Below are 18,085 nucleotides of genomic sequence, written 5' to 3' on the forward strand. Positions count from 1 at the left end.
CTACTCCTCCTATTATACTCCTTTCCCCCCAGGACTACTCCTCCTATTATCCTCCTTTCCCCCCAGGACTACTCCTATTATATTCTTCTCCTCCACGACTCCTCCTCCTATATACTCCTTTCCCCCCAGGACTACTCCTCCTATTATCCTCCTCTTTCCCCAGGACTACTACTCCTATTATACTCCTCTCCCCCAGGACTACTCCTCCTATTATCCTCCTTTTCCCCCAGGACTACTCCTATTATATTCTTCACCTCCAGGACTACTCCTCCTATTATACTCCTCTCCCCCCCAGGGCTACATCTTCTATTATCCTCCTCTCCCCCAGGACTACTCCTCCTATTATCCTCCTCTCCCCCAGGACTACTCCTCCTATTATACTCCTCTCCCCCCAGGACTACATCTTCTATTATCCTCCTCTCCCCCAGGACTACTCCTCCTATTATCCTCCTCTCCGCCCAGGACTACTCCTCCTATTATCCTCCTCTCCCCCCAGGACTACTCCTCCTATTATCCTCCTCTCTCCCCAGGACCACTCCTCCAACACACACACACTGCACAAAACATACCTCCCCAAAACACACACACACCCACAGAAACCGCACAACACACACACAGCACCACACACACAACACTGCAGACACACAGCACTCCACAAACAATGCAACACACACAACGCAACACACAAACACCGCTCTCACACCCCCCCACACCCAGACAACACCCAGAACATTTACAGCGCCCTACACAAACACTTGGCAACTACAGTCATATGAAAAAGTTTGGGCACCCCTATTAATGTTAACCTTTTTTCTTTATAACAATTTGGGTTTTTGCAACAGCTATTTCAGTTTCATATATCTAATAACTGATGGACTCAGTAATATTTCTGGATTGAAATGAGGTTTATTGTACTAACAGAAAATGTGCAATCCGCATTTAAACAAAATTTGACCGGTGCAAAAGTATAGGCACCTCAACATAAAAGTGACATTAATATTTTGTAGATCCTCCTTTTGCAAAAATCACAGCCTCTAGTCGCTTCCTGTAGCTTTTAATGAGTTCCTGGATCCTGGATGAAGGTATATTTGGCCATTCCTGTTTACAAAACAATTCCAGTTCAGTTAAGTTTGATAGTCGCCGAGCATGGACAGCATGCTTCAAATCATCCCACAGATTTTCAATGATATTCAGGTCTGGGGACTGGGATGGCCATTCCAGAACATTGTAATTGTTCCTCTGCATGAATGCCTGAGTAGATTTGGAGCGGTGTTTTGGATCATTGTCTTGCTGAAATATCCATCCCCTGCGTAACTTCAACTTCGTCACTGATTCTTGCACATTATTGTCAAAAATCTGCTGATACAGAGTTGAATCCATGCGACCCTCAACTTTAACAAGATTCCCGGTGCCGGCATTGGCCATACAGCCCCAAAGCATGATGGAACCTCCACTAAATTTTACTGTGGGTAGCAAGTGCTTTTCTTGGAATGCCATGTTTTTTGCCTCCATGCATAATGCCTTTTTGTATGACCAAACAACTCAATCTTTGTTTCATCAGTCCACATGACCTTATTCCAAAATGTAACTGGCTTGTCCAAATGTGCTTTTGCATACCTCAGGTGACTCTGTTTGTGGCGTGCTTGCAGAAATGGCTTCTTTCGCATCACTCTCCCATACAGCTTCTCCTTGTGCAAAGTGCGCTGTATTGTTCACCGATGCACAGTGACATCATCTGCAGCAAGATAATGCTGCAGGTCTTTGGAGGTGGTCTGTGGATTGTCCTTGACTGTTCTCACCATTCTTATTCTCTGCCTTTCTAATATTTTTCTTGGCCTACCACTTCTGGGCTTAACAAGAACTGTACCTGTGTTCTTCCATTTCCTTACTATGTTCCTCACAGTGGAAACTGACAGTTTAAATCTCTGAGACAACTTTTTGTACCTTCCCCTGAACAACTATGTTGAATAATCTTTGTTTTCAGATCATTTGAGAGTTGTTTTGAGGAGCCCATGATGCCACTCTTCATAGGAGATTCAAATAGGAGAACTACTTGCAAGTGGCCACCTTAAATACCTTTTCTCATGATTGGATACACCTACCTATGAAGTTCAAAGCTCAATGAGGTTACAAAACCAATTTAGTGCTTTAGTAAGTTAGTAAAAAGTAGTTAGGAGTGTTCAAATCAAGAAATTGGTAAGGGTGCCCATACTTTTGCACTGGTCAAATTTTGTTTAAGTGCGGATTGCACATTTTCTGTTAGTACAATAAACCTCATTTCAATCCAGAAATATTAGTGAGTCCATCAGTTATTAGATATATGAAACTGAAATAGCTGTTGCAAAAACCCAAATTGTTATAAAGAAAAAAGGTTAACATTAATAAGGGTGCCCAAACTTTTTCATATGACTGTATACACAACAACATTTATATATATAACAAAAATCATACATTAACTACACAATAAATTCTAGAATACCTGATGCATTAGAATCGGGCCACCTTCTAGTACATTATATATACCGGTATATATATATATATATATATACATATATATATATATATATATATATATATATATATATATATATATATATATATATATATAAAAATAAAGTTTAGCAAATTAATTATATATTGAACTCCATTACCAGTAAAATCTATAGCTCTTTTGTGGGGCAGCAGCCAATGTGTTTCCATTAATAGTCATGTTTATAGAGGGGATTTAGACTTCTGTATCAGTAAAAAGAGCGACTGAACATCTGGTAGGAAGTATATACAATACTAAAAACTTCAAGGTAAAACTTAAAGGTAAAAACAAGGAATGTCACATTCAATGACAACAGTTGATCCGATGTATGAAGTAGAAAACTACACTAGTAATTACCGTCCTCTACGCTGCACCTTCAGCTGTGAATACATTGTGTGGAGGTGTAGGCGGATTTTCTGCACAATATGTTCCTATGTAAGTTACTGTAGCATTAAATATCATTCAGATGGACGGCTTTCTTTGTAACACATTTCTTGTCATCACCCAATTCAGATCGTTTAGTGTTAATTTCCTAAAATACCTTTTGTATCCAGTGCTAAAAATATTTGACTAATTTTGGAAGCAGGTATAGAAATAAAAAGGAAGAAAAAACCCGCTCTGATGCAAAGTACACATATAACTGTGCAAGAAACAAAGAGCATGTAAATGTCAAACAGTGCAACATTTTTAATTAATCCAAATATTTTTAGCACCAAATATATATATTTTATTTATGGGGAAAAAAATAATAACCAATTGAAAGCAAAGAAATGAGGCAGGGGTCACTTTAAAAGGCGTGTTCTATCCTGTGGATGTAGGAGGTTGAGAGATCTTGATGTGTTGTGAGAAGGGAAGGATTGCACACCTGGTTTTATCACTGATTGGTATCTGGGCCAATTACAAAGGTTGTAGATGGAATGAATTAGGTTGTCCATTTCCGGTTACATCCTTTTCTGCAGCAGCAGCTTTCATGGTGGGTCGTCCTCGAAGTTGGTTTATATATCTATGGGTTTGGAAATCGGAAAGAGAGCAACCATGCTCTGGACTTCCCAATCACTGGAAGTTTTTGCCTAGAATTAATCCTCAACTTTTCTTCAAGGGCGTTGACCTCATAATCCAAGTGTGGTGAAAGGGTAATACCCAAAACCGAGAAGCCAATGAGCCAATGCTAATAAGTCGAAGGAAAGAAATGAGTATCGATGTGGGCCAATGGAGGATACATTTGGTTGCTTTGAGGATTGTCCTTTTTCTGGGGTTATGGGAAAAGTTGAGGGCTGGAACCTTATCAAGGCAAGGAATGTTTTCTAGAAATCTTATTTTCTTATTAATATTAGCTGACGGCCATTACAATCCATTCTAGGTCTTGTTTAAAGTTGGTAATTAGAATTAGGTAGTAATGGCTGGAGTTGACAGGACTGTACTACTATCATGGGCAAAGTAGATCAACGAAGCCTATACCTGAAATGGGTAAAGTAAAGCAGATGAATATTGCGCATGAATTTTCAAGCCTCTCTCTTGTGTATATATAAATATATATAAAAGAGGAGACTTTGTGCAGCAGCCTTCATGGTAAAATAGCTGCTAGGAAACCACCGCTAAGGACAGGCAACAAGCAGAAGAGACTTGTTTGGGCTAAAGAACACAAGGAATGGACATTAGACCAGTGGAAATCTGTGCTTTGGTCTGATGTGTCCAAATTGAGATCTTTGGATCCAACCACTGTGTCTTTGTAGAAAAGGTGAACGGATGGACTCTACATGGCTGGTTCCCACCGTGAAGCATGGAGGAGGAGCTGTGATGGTGTGGGGGGGGCTTTGCTGGTGACACTGTTGGGGATTTATTCAAAATTTAAGGCATACAGAACCAGCATGGCTACCACAGCATCTTGCAGCTGCATGCTATTCCATCCAGTTTGCGTTTAGTTGGACCATCATTTATTTTTCAATGACCCCAAACACACCTCCAGGCTGTGTAAAGGCTATTTGACTAAGAAGGAGAGTGATGGGGTGCTACGCCAGATGACCTGGTGTCCACAGTCACCAGACCTGAACCCAATCGAGATGGTTTGGGGTGAGCTGAACCGCAGAGTGAAGGCAAAAGGGCCAACAAGTGCTAAGCATCTCTGGGAACTCCTCCAAGACTGTTGGAAAACCATTTACGGTGACTACCTCTTGAAGATCATCAAGAGAATGCCAAGAGTGTGCAAAGCAGTAATGAAAGCAAAAGGTGGCTACTTTGAAGAACCTAGAATATAAGACATATTTTCAGTTGTTTCACACTTTTTTAAGTATTTCATTTCACATGTTTTAATTCATAGTTTTGATGCCTTCAATGTGAATCTACAATTTTCAGAGTCCTGAAAATAAAGAAAACTCTTTGAATGAGAAGGTGTGTCCAAACTTTTGGTCTGTACTGTACATATATATATATATATATATATATATATATATATATATATATATATACGGTATATATATATATAATTTTTTTTTTAACAAAAATATAAACACAATCTTTTTGTTTTTGTTCCCATTTCTCATGAGCTGAACTCTAAGATCTAAGACTTTTTCTATATGCACAAAAAGCCTTTTTCTCTCGAATATTGTTTACAAATTTGTCTAAATCTGTGTTAGTGAGCGCGTCTCCTTTGCCGAGATAATCCATCCACCTCACAGGTATGACGTGACATATCAAGATGCTGATTAGACAGCATGATTATTGCACAGGTGCGCCTTTGGCTGGAGACAGATATGCAGATAGAGGAAAATCCAGCAATCACTAATTAGTGATGGGCGCTTACCCAGCCCATCACGATTGCTGTAGAGCAGTGGCAATCTGGGTAATATAAGGGTTTAATGACAGCTGTGATTTATGAAAAAAATCACAGCTGTCATCAAGCTCGAGTTTAGTAATGGAAAGGGGTCTAAACTGATCTGAAGTCAACTAAACTCAATGACCTTACTTCAGGTGAAGTCATTAAATTGAATGCCAGATTACCAGATTAGCAATGTGCACATGGTGAGTATTCGGTTGCAGACATTTTTACACCAAATCTGCATGTCGTGCCATAAAAATGCACTGAAACTGCATCAAAAATGCATGCTGCAGATTAGGTGCAGAAATGTCTACAACTAAATATTCAACATGCACACATAACCTAATCAGGTAATTATGCATTAAGTTCAATGAGTTCATCTGAAGTGAGGTCATTGAGTTCCCTTCAGGTAAATTCACATCTGGGGTAACATGGGAAACCTAGCTGTGACCTCAGGTGAAATCAGTGAACTCAATGCCAGATTACCAAATTAGGCGGTGTGTACATTGAGCAGTTGACTGCAGAGAATCTGTGCAAAATCTGCAACTCCTGGCATAAAAACGCACTAAAACCATAAAAAAATACATGCGATTTCGGTGTGTTTTTCTTCCAGGAGATGCAGATTTAGTGCAGATATGTCTGGAATCAAATACTGAACGTGCGCATCGCTTTATTAGGTAATTCAGCATTGAGTTCAGTGACTTCACCTAAGGTCAGTTCACCTGAGGTCACAGCTGGGGTAGCATAGGAACCCCAGCTGTTACCTTAGGTGAACTCACTAAAGTCACTGCTCACAGTTGTGGCTCCATCAGTGTTGACAGCACAGTGGGAGGTCACATTTTGTAATGTGACCGCGCATTATGATTTCAGATGTAGCAGAGCTGGAATCATGGTGGGATGTTGTGTCTGTAAATTACTTCAAAACTGCAGTGGTGTTTTGGGGGTTAATAAGTTGGAGAAAGAGTTTTCTTTTGTGTTTTTTACATTTGTGGTTTGTGTTTGTTTTTTACTTACACAATTAGTAATGAGAGAGTGTCATAGACCCCTCCTTATTACTTACTTCAGGCTTGATGACACCTGTAATTTTTTGACAAATTACACTGTCATTAACCCTTTATATTATCTCAATTGCCACTGCTCCAGTGCAATTGGGATGACGCAGGTAACCACCAGGATGAGCGCATCTAATGGGCGGCATGGTGGCTCAGTGGTTAGCACTGCAGTTTTGCAGTGCTGGGGTCCTGGGTTCAAATCCCACCAAGGACACTATCTGCAAGGAGTTTGTATGTTCTCCCTGTGTTTGCGTGGGTTTCCTCCGGGTACTCCGGTTTCTTCCCATACTCCAAAAACATACAGATAGGGACTCTAGATTGTGAGCCCCAATGTGGACAGTGTTGCCAATGTATGTAAAGCGCTGTGGAATTAATAGCACTATATAAATTATTATTATTAATTATTAAAATTATTATTATTATTATCTAATAGATGCGCCAATTCTGGGGCATCTGCAGGCTGCAATTTTTAGGCTGGAGTGGGTCCAACTACCTCCCCAGCCAGAGAATACCAGCCCTCAGCTGTTGGCTTTATCACGCCTGCGTATCAAAATTGGGAGGGACCCTACACCATTTTTTTAAATTATCTATTTAAATAATTAAAAAAAAAAACCAAAAAACAAATCACATGGGTCCCTCATAATTTGATAAACAACACACAACGTGGGGATGCAGACTCCAGCTGTCTGCTTTATCTGTGCTGTGTATCAATATATGGGGGACCTTACGCTATTGTTTCCAATTATTTATTTTTATACTTCACTTCAGGGACCCAGACTGATACAGTGAGGGCAACCAATGACAGACGCTAGCACGCCAGCAGTCTAACTGCAGCTATTCACAGATACTGTCACAGAGGGCGGGCTTGGGACTCAGAGAATATTCATGAGATTTAATGAGCAAACCCGGAAGCAGCATTACAGTCGCCTACAAACTCGGTAAGTATAATTGTAGTGCTTTCACACACATTTTACTTCTTTTTTTCTTTTCATCCGGGTGGCCAAACCCGAATAGTAACACGGACGTGCCTGAGAAGTCTGTATTTGTGGTCCATGCACGAACACTAGGAAATATACACTCTCTAAACTGTCTGATACCATGCAGACATGTAAGAACAGCACTTTCTATAGGACTGAATACATTTTTGCTCATACTTCACACCAATTTACATACATTAAGCTGCAGAATTCTCTCTGAATAAATATATCCACTGTAGTTAAGTCGCCCGGGATGCTCTACATTGATTCATTAGTCTATTCTGTTGACACACAAATGTGCATGAAAATGTAATTACTGTTCATCATGGAGATAATTTGCATCAAACGTCTGGTATTGGTTGCATTGTAAATCTTCATATTCCATTCCCTCTAATTACAAACATTTCAGAGTCACATGGCAAAATACAATTCGGCACAAAAGCGCCCAATGCCAGCGCCACCAGGCAATAAATCAAGGCAGATGTGTTAGCATACTCACCCCTAACAAGCAGTTCTGCCTCATCTGACACGCTGTCAGCCGTGGTCTGCACCTTACAGCCGTATCTCCCAGCATGCACCAGCAGGATGTTTCTAATCATTAAATCGACCGATGACGCTTGCTGGAAAAGAAGAGAATGCCCAATTTAATGCATTATATATGTAAATATATACAACTGTTCAAAGGCGGCATCGAAATATTGTAATGATTTGAATTAATTGTTGAGTAGCTTTAACCAATATATATTTACATCCGCATTTTGTATTGTAGAATTGTCACAGCAGTGTGGGAAAAAATATATAAAAACACAAACATAAAAACAACAACAAAAAATAGAAGAGAAGTAGCCAATGAGAAAGAAGGGACTTGTTAAGCAGGGGTGGACTCAAGAGATGGGACGGCCCATGATGGGCTTTGCTAATCTTGTTAAAAGATTTTTGTTTCAAATTGACTATCAATCCATCACTGTGTAAACACTGAGTGTGTTACACGGGACGAAATATCGGGTGATCGCATTTGCGATCGCACCCACCCCTATCGTTTGTGCAGCACGGGCAATTTGTTGCCCGTGTTGCACAAAGTCGTTAACCCCCGTCACATGTACTTACCTCCCGAACGACCTTGCTGTGGGCGGCGAACATCCTCTTCCTAAAGGGGGAGGGACGTTCAGCATCACAGCGACGTCACACAGCGGACGGCCAATAGAAGCGGAGGGGCGGAGATGAGCGGGACGTAACATTCCGCCACCTTCCTTCCGCATTGCCGGCGGCCGCAGGCAAGCTGTGTTCATCATTCCCGAGGTGTCACACAGAGCGACGTGTGCTGCCTCGGGAACAATGAACAACCGGAGCGCAGAAGGACGATCGATTTTTTGAAAATGAGCGACGTGTCAACGAGCAACGATAAGGTGAGTATTTTTGCTCGTTCACAGTCGCTCATAGCTGTCACACGCTACGATATGTCAAACGATGTCGGTTGTGCGTCACGGAATCCGTGACCCCGACGACATATCATTAGATATATCGTAGCGGGTAACGAGGCCTTTATTCAAAATCTCCCCATCATCCACAAGAATAGAAGGGTAGTGTAAAAATGCACCTGGTGCAGTTAGCAACTTTACCACCAGGTGTCACAAAAGTACAACCAAACAGGATATACTAGTAGAAACCCAAGGAGGAGCAGAACCCAGGGGAGAGTAATCAAAACACACCGAGGTCGATGCACAGAGGTAGCGTCAGGACAAAAGGGGGAACTGAGACAGAGTCAGAACAAGCCAAGATCAGTAAACGAAGGAAGTCAGTCAGAGGGTAGGGAAGAGAACGAACAACAGAGATGGGAAAGAAAGGAGAAGGAGGGTATTACAGCAGGGGGTCTATGGAGGGAGTTGGGCAATACACCGGGACGGCAGAGACAAGGAGGTGAGACAGAGGGAGTCACAGGGAGATCAGGGAAAGCAGACATGGACGGAGGAAGGCAGTCAGGAGGCCTGGAGGAGGGTGGCGATAGCGGGACAGGATAAGGGAAGACACGAGCAGAGCACTAGCTGAGCACTAACCGAAGCCGGAACTATCACTGGCAGCGCGGCAGCAGGGTCGTCCCTGCTATAAAGTGGAGGAAGGTCCAAATCGAGGTTAGAAGGACTCCTCCCCCATGGTCAGGGAGAGGCTGAAAACCCAGAGGGGATCGCACAGGGTAAGCCAGCACTGCAGGGGGCCATCCAACAGAGCAAGGCGAGAAACTGGCTCTGCAGGATGACGGGCCTGCAGAGCATGGTCATGACAGGTATCTGATGCACTGCAACCCCTTCACTACAGTTCCTGAGCTAGCAATGTGACTCTCCTTATTCTATGTTCTGTCACATACACTACCTGTAGAATTTGCTCAGTATTTTAGGTCTTTCTTTTCTTATCTCTATAGCTTATCTGTGAGCTCTGACATCCTCTCACTATCATGATTCTCCACAATCGGGCTGCTGTATTTCCTACCCCGGCTTTTAAACACTCCCTCCTACTTGACTGTGTTATATGTGTCGCCCCAAGGGAGGCCGCTCCAGCTTCAGGGATGCCACAGAGTCTTCTTCTGTATATATGGCAATAGGTATGTTAGTTTTTATTATCGTGATGCCACTCATGGCTTGCGGTCAGGGAACTGGGTGACCGCCACTGCAAATTTAACGAGCGTCTGGGGCTGATGGGGTCTGCAGTCGGATGGTGTGGCCTCCCATGAGTCAGGCTGGCCCCAGGGGCTCGGGTGTGTAGGATAGCGGGTCAGGAATAACTCAGGCTCAGTCCAAAAGTCTTTCAACTGCTTGTTACTCACTTTGATGTTGCTGTGAGCTGACCCGGGCGATGCTTCAATAAACCAGGTGAAACCCGGCATCCTTCAAGCCAGTCTGAAGGTGACACTTAGCTCACCTTCCTAGCACTCCTGTTTTCGGATAACCCCCTGACCTGAAGTACCGTGGGGGTCTATCCAGGGAGTCTCTACTGCCTTTTCTCCCTTTTTGGACCATTTGCCGGCAGCGTGGACCAGGTGAGATGGCTTCTGGCTCTGTCTCCTTATGGGTCCCTGTGTTGCTGCTGAGGCTTGGACTCTGTGTGGTTGGTGAGGTACTTGTAGTTCCCCTCACGTGCAGGTTTAGCAGATCGTTAAAACGGGGTCTGCTCTAGGGACCTGTACCCCGTATGTGCCTAGTAATCAGAGCACCTTTTCAGCGTCCTCACTCGATGACCGTTCTCCCCCTCCAACTGTCACTACACTGCGCAGGGTCTGACTAGTGGCAGCGCGCGTGTCTGCCTAGCAACCACCGCGCTCCACTACCAGACTGGCTCGCTCCACTCCTTTCCTGACAGCCTCTGCACTTTAGCTCCCAGCCCCCCCACTACACCCCTTGAAAAGAATTGAAGGCTAACCCCCCTCTGGAGACTACCCAAGGGTCCCCTCTAAAGGTGTGGGAGACCTGGTTGCTATGTGTCTGTGTGTACACACCTCATTCTGGCCTTTAGGATTACCTGGAAGTATTGTCCCAGCATGGGTGCAGTACTCAGTGATGCCTTACCGGGTCAGGGGCGCCACATATACTACATGATATAATAGTTGCAAAGCATAATGAGGAAGCTGGTCGCCTGATCACACTATGGCTGATGCAATCTTCTGAAGTATGAAGGCTAACTGCAAATCGGTCACATTCTTTGGGTTTAGCAAATTTGAAAAATACAACATGAATTTGATTTGTATAAAATATATTTAGTCATTTCTAGTTAGTCTTGATTGGCTGAACATAATATGACTTCAGTCATCTGTTAAGTGGGGTGGTGACAGTGGGTGACATTTAACGCCCAGTCAATGGGACATACTGTCCGTCGCGTCTTTGAACTTATATTATACCCTGTCCCTGTAATAACATCTTTTTTTGTATTCAGTATCACAAAAAAAAAGATGTTATTGCATGGTATGTATTGTTAAAAACAATACTAATTAATATGTCATAAGTTTATCTCTTTAAATTGAGAGGTACTTCATATTACAGCTATTCTAAGATGTATATATAGAAACAGTAGAAAGTAATGCAAAAGTTCTTAAAGGGAACCTGTCAGGTTTAATATGCACTTAGAACCACGAGCAGTTCTGGTTGCATACTGCTAATCCCTGCCCAACTATCCCTGCATCTAGTAGGACATATAAATAGATCTTTAGAAAAAGTATTTCTAAAGATCCTTTATGATATGCTAATGAGCGCAGGGAATAGTCGCAAGGGTGTTATTTTCCCCCGACTAGTCCGCCCTCTCAGCATGTTATGAGTGTACTAACATATTATTCAATGCCCATTGCCCAGCGTCAGCAGCAGTGACGCGAGTACCTGTGTCCATTGTCACCTCTTCAGACGTCAGGTTTAGGTTCAGTACACACACATGATCAGAAGTCACCGCACTTTCGATCATGCGCACTAGACCACTATGAAGCCAGGACACATGCATAAACCAGAGAATGGGGAGTATATAAGGTGCAAAATTTCTACAAAGTTTATTAAATTAAATAATCACAAGGATAAAGAAACAATCAAGACCAATGATAAAAGGTTAAAACCACATGAAGGGAGAGACATCTCAGGGACCCTGAATAAAATATAATGACTCATGTATATGGGACTGCAAGAAGGAATGAAAGCCCCATGGAAAGATGGAAAACAATTCCCAGCATGAATAAATAACAATGTAATCAAAAACGGGGGGGGGGGGGGGGTAAGCCAGTGCTATGGTGAATAATCAATGACTGAACTGGGTATCGTGTCTACAAAATTACATGTGCCAAGTAATAACAATAAGTCAGTACAAGTACCATGGGGAAAAGATAGATGACAGTCACCATAATGTATATTGTAAACATCAGAAAGAAGGGGTTCCCCTAGGGGGATGTTCCCACCCAAACCTGCCCATAAGCCATCCAACGTACGTTTCGCTAAACAATAAATCACTGATCACTGTGGCTCCAGCTTCATCAGGAAAAGGCGACACGTAGACCCGGCTTCATGGTGCGCATGACTGGAAGTGCCGGGACTTCTGATCATGCGCACTGAACCTAAACCCGGTATCGAAGAGGCATTGACAACGGACACAGATGACACTGAGCAATGGGCATTGAATAGCATGTTGGTACGCCCCTGCTAACATGCTAAGAGGACAGACTAGTTGGGGGAACTAACACCCTTGTGACTATTCTCTGGCCTCATTAACATATCATAAAGGATCTTTAGCAACACTTTTTCTAAAGATCTCTTTATCTATGCTACTAGATACAGGGACGGTTAGGCAGGGATTAGCAATATGTACGCAGAACTGCTCGTGGTCCTGGGTGGACTGGAGACCTGACAGGTTCCCTTTAAAGCTTAACCATCTCTAAAAGCCTTTGAATGCATTTGGATAACAAATATCAGGGGCAGAAGTCCAATCAGGAGAAGCTGTTATGCACATGTAGCACGTTTTTCTTGAACAAGTGACACAATGCTCGGTATTAATTAGCAAATGATAATACGTAAATAGCGGATAGAAACAGAAGCAACCATGTTAACCTGCCACAGTAACATTGCTAAAACCAACACCCAGAGTGTAAATATCTGCAGCTAAATGTTATAAATGTGTTGACCCAAAACCATTGTGAAAGGTTTATATACAATAGTCAGAATTCATGCCAAGCTAGTGATTTATATACTTGCTATTATCAAAATAAAAATTATTAAAATAATATAATTTCCAGAAAAGCTTTTCTGCACAACTGACATCACTGGACGTAAACTATAATCAGTAAAGGGTGTGTTACACGCTGCGACATCACTAACGATATATGGTCGGGGTCACGTCGTTAGTGACGCACATCCAGCGCCGTTCGCGACATCGCAGCGTGTGACACAAAAGGAGCGACGATCAACAAGCACAAAAACGTAAAAAATCGTTGCTCGTTAACACGTCATTAATTTCCTTAATATTGTTGCTGCTGCAGGTACAATGTTGTTCGTCGTTCCTGCGGCACCACACATCGCTATGTGTGACACCGCAGGAACGAGGAACATTACCGTACCTGAGGCCGCCGGCAATGAGGAAGGAAGGAGGTGGGCGGCATGTTCCGGCCGCTCATCTCCGCCCCTCCGATTCTATTGGACGGCTGCCGTGTGACGTCGCTGTGACGCCGCACGTACCACCCCCTTAGAAAGGAGGCGGATCACCGACCAGAGCGACGTCGCAGGGAAGGTAAGTAGTGTGACGGGTGTTAGCGATGTTGTGCGCCACGGGCAGCGATTTGCCCGTGACACACAACCGACGGGGCGGGTACGCTCGCTAGCGATATCGGTACCGATATCGCAGCGTGTAAAGTACCCTTAAGTTATGTTTGTTGATTATTCAGCAGGAAGCAACAATGAAGGCAAGAGAACTGTTTTCAAGGTGAAAAGTAAACTATAGAAATGTATACATAGAGACAATTTGCTTCTAATAATACATTTTTTACACTCTTTAGGCCCCCTTCACATGTCCGTAAAAAAACACTGAAGTTTTGCACTGACCACGTTGAAGGTGCATATGGCCGTGATTTTGGCACACGTGTGTTCTCCGTGTGCTATCCATCATAGCACATGAAGAGCAGGAATGTTTTACTCCCCAGTCCTCAGAACTGCTGTCTCCATCACTGCTGCTTCCGGGTCTGCGGTGCAGTGAATATGCATCAGCTGAATGAGTGGGCCTGGAAGCAAATGACAGCAGCACCGAAGACAGCAGTGCTGGAAACAGGTGAGTATAGAAAATAATTTTATTTCAGAGATGCTTGTTTTCTCCGGTACGTGTCACACTGATGTCACACAGATCACATCAGTCCATGTGACATCAGTGCTGCGGAAGAAAAATGGACTTGTCTCTGTGCGGGAGCAGAGGAGGAGGTGGTGGAGGAGTACAGGATAGTCTAGAAGGCAGAGCACAAGTCTAGGAGAAGGAGCACAGGCTTTTAACACTTAAGCTGGGTTCACACATAGCGACAGCGACATTGCTGTTACGTCACCATTTTCTGTAAAGTAGCAGCGACCTTGTAAGTCGCTGTTATGATCGCTGCCTAGCTGTCAAACACAGCGACGCAGCAACAATCATAACGTCGCTACATGTGCAGAGAGCAGGGAGCCGCGCATACTGCGCTGGCTCCTTGCTCTCCTAGCTACAGTACACATCGGGTTAATTAACCCGATGTGTACTGCAGCTACATGTGCAGAGAGCAGGGAGCCGCGCACACTGCTTAGCGCTGGCTCCTTGCTCACCTAGCTACAGTACACATAGGGTTAATTACCCGATGCGTACTGCAGCTACATGTGCACAGAGCAGGAGCCGGCGCTGGCAGCAAGAGCTGCGGAGGCTGGTAACGAAGGTAAATATCGGGTAACCAGGGAAAGGTCTTCCCTTGGTTACCCGATGTTTACAGTGGTTACAGCTTTCCGCAGCTGCCAGACGCCGGCTCCTGCTCCATGCTTGCTTCATTTCGTCGCTCTCTCGCTGTCACACACAGTGATGTGTGCTTCACAGCGGGAGAGCGACGACGAAAAAATGAAGCAGGACATTCAGCAACGACCGGCGACCTCACAGCAGGGGCCAGCTCGTTGCTGGATGTCACACACAGCGACGGGACGTCACTGCAACGTCACAGAAAATGGTGACGTAGCAGCGACGTCGTTGTCGTCGTCGCTGTGTGTGACACCACCTTTATGTAGATACACTGGAATATAATAGCACACAATAACAATAACAAACAATAAACAGTGTAAAAGGAATGGACTAACAGATGGCAATTCCAAATTAAATGTAAGTGCAACCGCACTATTAGTCACTGTTCAGACAGCAAATACAATAACACGTACAGCAACTGATATGCCGAAGTCCAGAGTTATATATGAGTCTGCAACAAGGTGGAGCATGAATGTCCATGGAAATATTTGTAACAAACAGGTGGTAAATGTCCAGGGTAATGTTCGCAGCAAACAGGTGGTGAATGTCCAGTTTTATGGAGCACAGCAGCAAATGGGAAATGTCCAGGATATTATCAGCACAGCAGCAGGTAATAAATGTCCAGAATAAAGTGCACAGAAAACAAGCCGTTTCAGTATACTACCTTGAATAGAACTAAGCCCTGCAAAATTCCAGCACACAGCCTGTGATGAATGAGACCTGGGTACAAACAGTACTGACGCCAGAAGACAGGATTAAGATGCAAATTCCACTAGTTTAGGGATGTACACCAGTAAACATAAACCCTATCTAAAACTTAACATTTAATTATATTAGATATTAAAAAATATATACCACATTTATGTGACTATTAGTGATGAGCAAGCATGCTTGTAACTACTCGGTACTCGCACGAGTATCGCTGTACTCGGGCTGCTCGGCGGGGACCGAGTAATCTCGCGATACTCGTGCTGTACTCGTGGTCTTCATTTCTGCATGTTGGCGCTCTTTTGAGAGCCAGCCCTCATGCAGGGATTGGCTGGCAGACCACTGCAATGCCACAGCCCTGTTAGTTGTGGAATTGCAGTGATTGGCCGGCCTGCACAGCGTGACCGAGCCTTTATACCGGCGGGCGCGCTGTGCTCTGCTCACAGCTATCCAGACAGTCAGTGCAGGGAGAGTGTCGCTGATTCAGGGAAAGCTTTGCGGCCCTTTATAGCTTTTTCAGTTGCAGGGCTGCAAACAGTGTGACCAAAAGTCCTTCTCAGGACTATTCTAGTTGTATACAGGCAGGCAGGGTATAGCCAGGTCGGAGTACAGTAGCAGAGTCCTTCTCAGGACTATTGTTGCTATATACAGGCAGGGTATAGCCAGGTCTGAATACAGGCTAGTGACCAGAAGAGTCCTTGTCAGGACTATTGTACCAGTATACAGGCAGGCAGGCAGGCAGGGTAGTGGTGACCGTATACCAGCCTTCATCATATCTGGGGCTAGTGTACACAGTGTAAAACAGTCCAGATAGTGTCTGACTTGTCTGTAATTGTCGCTCCCCAAAAAAACCTGTTAGGTTCTTATTGCGTCCGTGCTTGGTTTTTAAAACCGCACGTGTGTGCCTGTTGGTGGCAGCGTACAGGTGCACTTGTGTGCAATTTCCACAAACTTTGATATAACGCACAAGTAGTGAATATACACGTCAGCAGTGCACAGCATTGCAAAATGCGCAAGGGCATTGGCAAGGAACAAGGAAGTGGACGTGATGGTGGTGCAGGCAGAGGCCGAGGTCGTGGGCAAGCTCTAATTTCGCCACAACAAAGGGCCACATCTAGTCGCTCGCACGTCCTGTCCCAAATTCTTGGGGACCGCAGCAGTACACCGCTCTTGAACCAAGACCAGTGTCAACAGGTTGTTAGTTGGATAGCAGATAATGCTTCCAGTCAGATTGGCACCACCACAAACACTCTGTCTTCCACACGGTCAAGTGTCAGTAGCCGTGATACTGCACCGCACATTTCTGAACCTGATCCTCCTTCCTACCACCAGGCTGAGTACACGTCCTCCTCGGACATTAATGATCCCACACTTGGACACTCGGAAGAGCTGTTCACGTTTCCATTCACACATTCTGGCCTCTCGCCAGCTCATATTGAAGTGGGTCATGAGGAGATCGTCTGTACAGATGGCCAAATATTTGAGCAGCCATGTTCTCACGAAGTTGGCAACGTGTCTCAACAAGTGGTGGACGATGATGAGACACAATTGTCAGGAAGTCAGGAGGAGGAGCAGGGTGCGGAAGAGGAAGACGACGTGGTGGATGATCCAGTAACTGACCCAACCTGGCAGGAGGATATGCAGAGCGAGGACAGCAGTGCACAGGGGGAGGGAGGCGTAGCATCACAACAGGCAGTAAGAAGCAGGGTGGTGGCCCCAGGCAGAAGTCAGGCAACCGTTCCCCGGAACAACACGACGACACAAGGTGCCTGTACAAATGTTAGGTCTTCCCGAGTCTGGCAGTTTTTTAAGTTGGATCCAGATGATTCAAAAAAGGCCATTTGCAACACCTGCCGTGCCAGCATCAGCAGGGGTACCAAAACTAGCAGCCTGACCACCACCAGCATGATCAGGCACATGTCAGCCAAGCACCCGACTTTGTGGGAAGTACAACAGAGTCGAGGAGCAGTGCTTGCTGATGTCACTCCTACGTCTTCGCTGGTTGTGCATGCGAGCCAATCCCCTGTCCATGCTGCCTGCGAACAAGCCTCCTCCACTCCTGCACCTGCAGTTGCCTACGCAGAAAGAACACCATCATCAAGCACGTCCTTGTCCCAGCGCAGCGTTCAGTTATCCATTCAGCAAACCTTTGAACGCAGGCGCAAATACACTGCCAACACCCCACATGCCACAGTTCTAAATGCTAACATTTCGCGACTGCTTGCGCTGGAAATGTTGCCTTTTAGGCTGGTGGAGACAGAAGCATTCCGTGACCTGATGGTGGCAGCTGTCCCACGTTACTCGGTCCCCAGCCGCCACTATTTCTCCCGGTGTGCCGTCCCCGCGTTGCATAACCACGTGTCACAAAACATCACACGTGCCCTGAACAACGCTGTTTCACCCAAGGTCCACCTAACCACAGACACGTGGACAAGTGCTTGTGGGCAAGGCCGCTACATCTCGTTGACGGCACACTGGGTTAATATTGTGGAGGCTGGGACCCAGTCTGAGCGAGGGACGGAACACGTCC

The 18,085-nt window shown here is 44.6% G+C and overlaps 1 protein-coding gene across 2 annotated transcripts in view; it reads right to left on the bottom strand.

The window, feature by feature from the left end:
* Positions 1–18,085, bottom strand: part of CNTN5 (contactin 5) — a 2,293,676-nt gene that overhangs the window by 230,398 nt on the left and 2,045,193 nt on the right. For both annotated transcript variants that reach the window (XM_075337481.1, XM_075337482.1), the window contains one exon: positions 7,874–7,994. In XM_075337481.1, coding sequence (XP_075193596.1) covers positions 7,874–7,994 — 121 coding nt within the window. The remainder of the gene's footprint in view (positions 1–7,873; positions 7,995–18,085) is intronic.

This window comes from Anomaloglossus baeobatrachus, chromosome 2 (genome assembly GCF_048569485.1).
Source record: "Anomaloglossus baeobatrachus isolate aAnoBae1 chromosome 2, aAnoBae1.hap1, whole genome shotgun sequence".
Lineage (NCBI taxonomy): Eukaryota > Metazoa > Chordata > Amphibia > Anura > Aromobatidae > Anomaloglossus > Anomaloglossus baeobatrachus.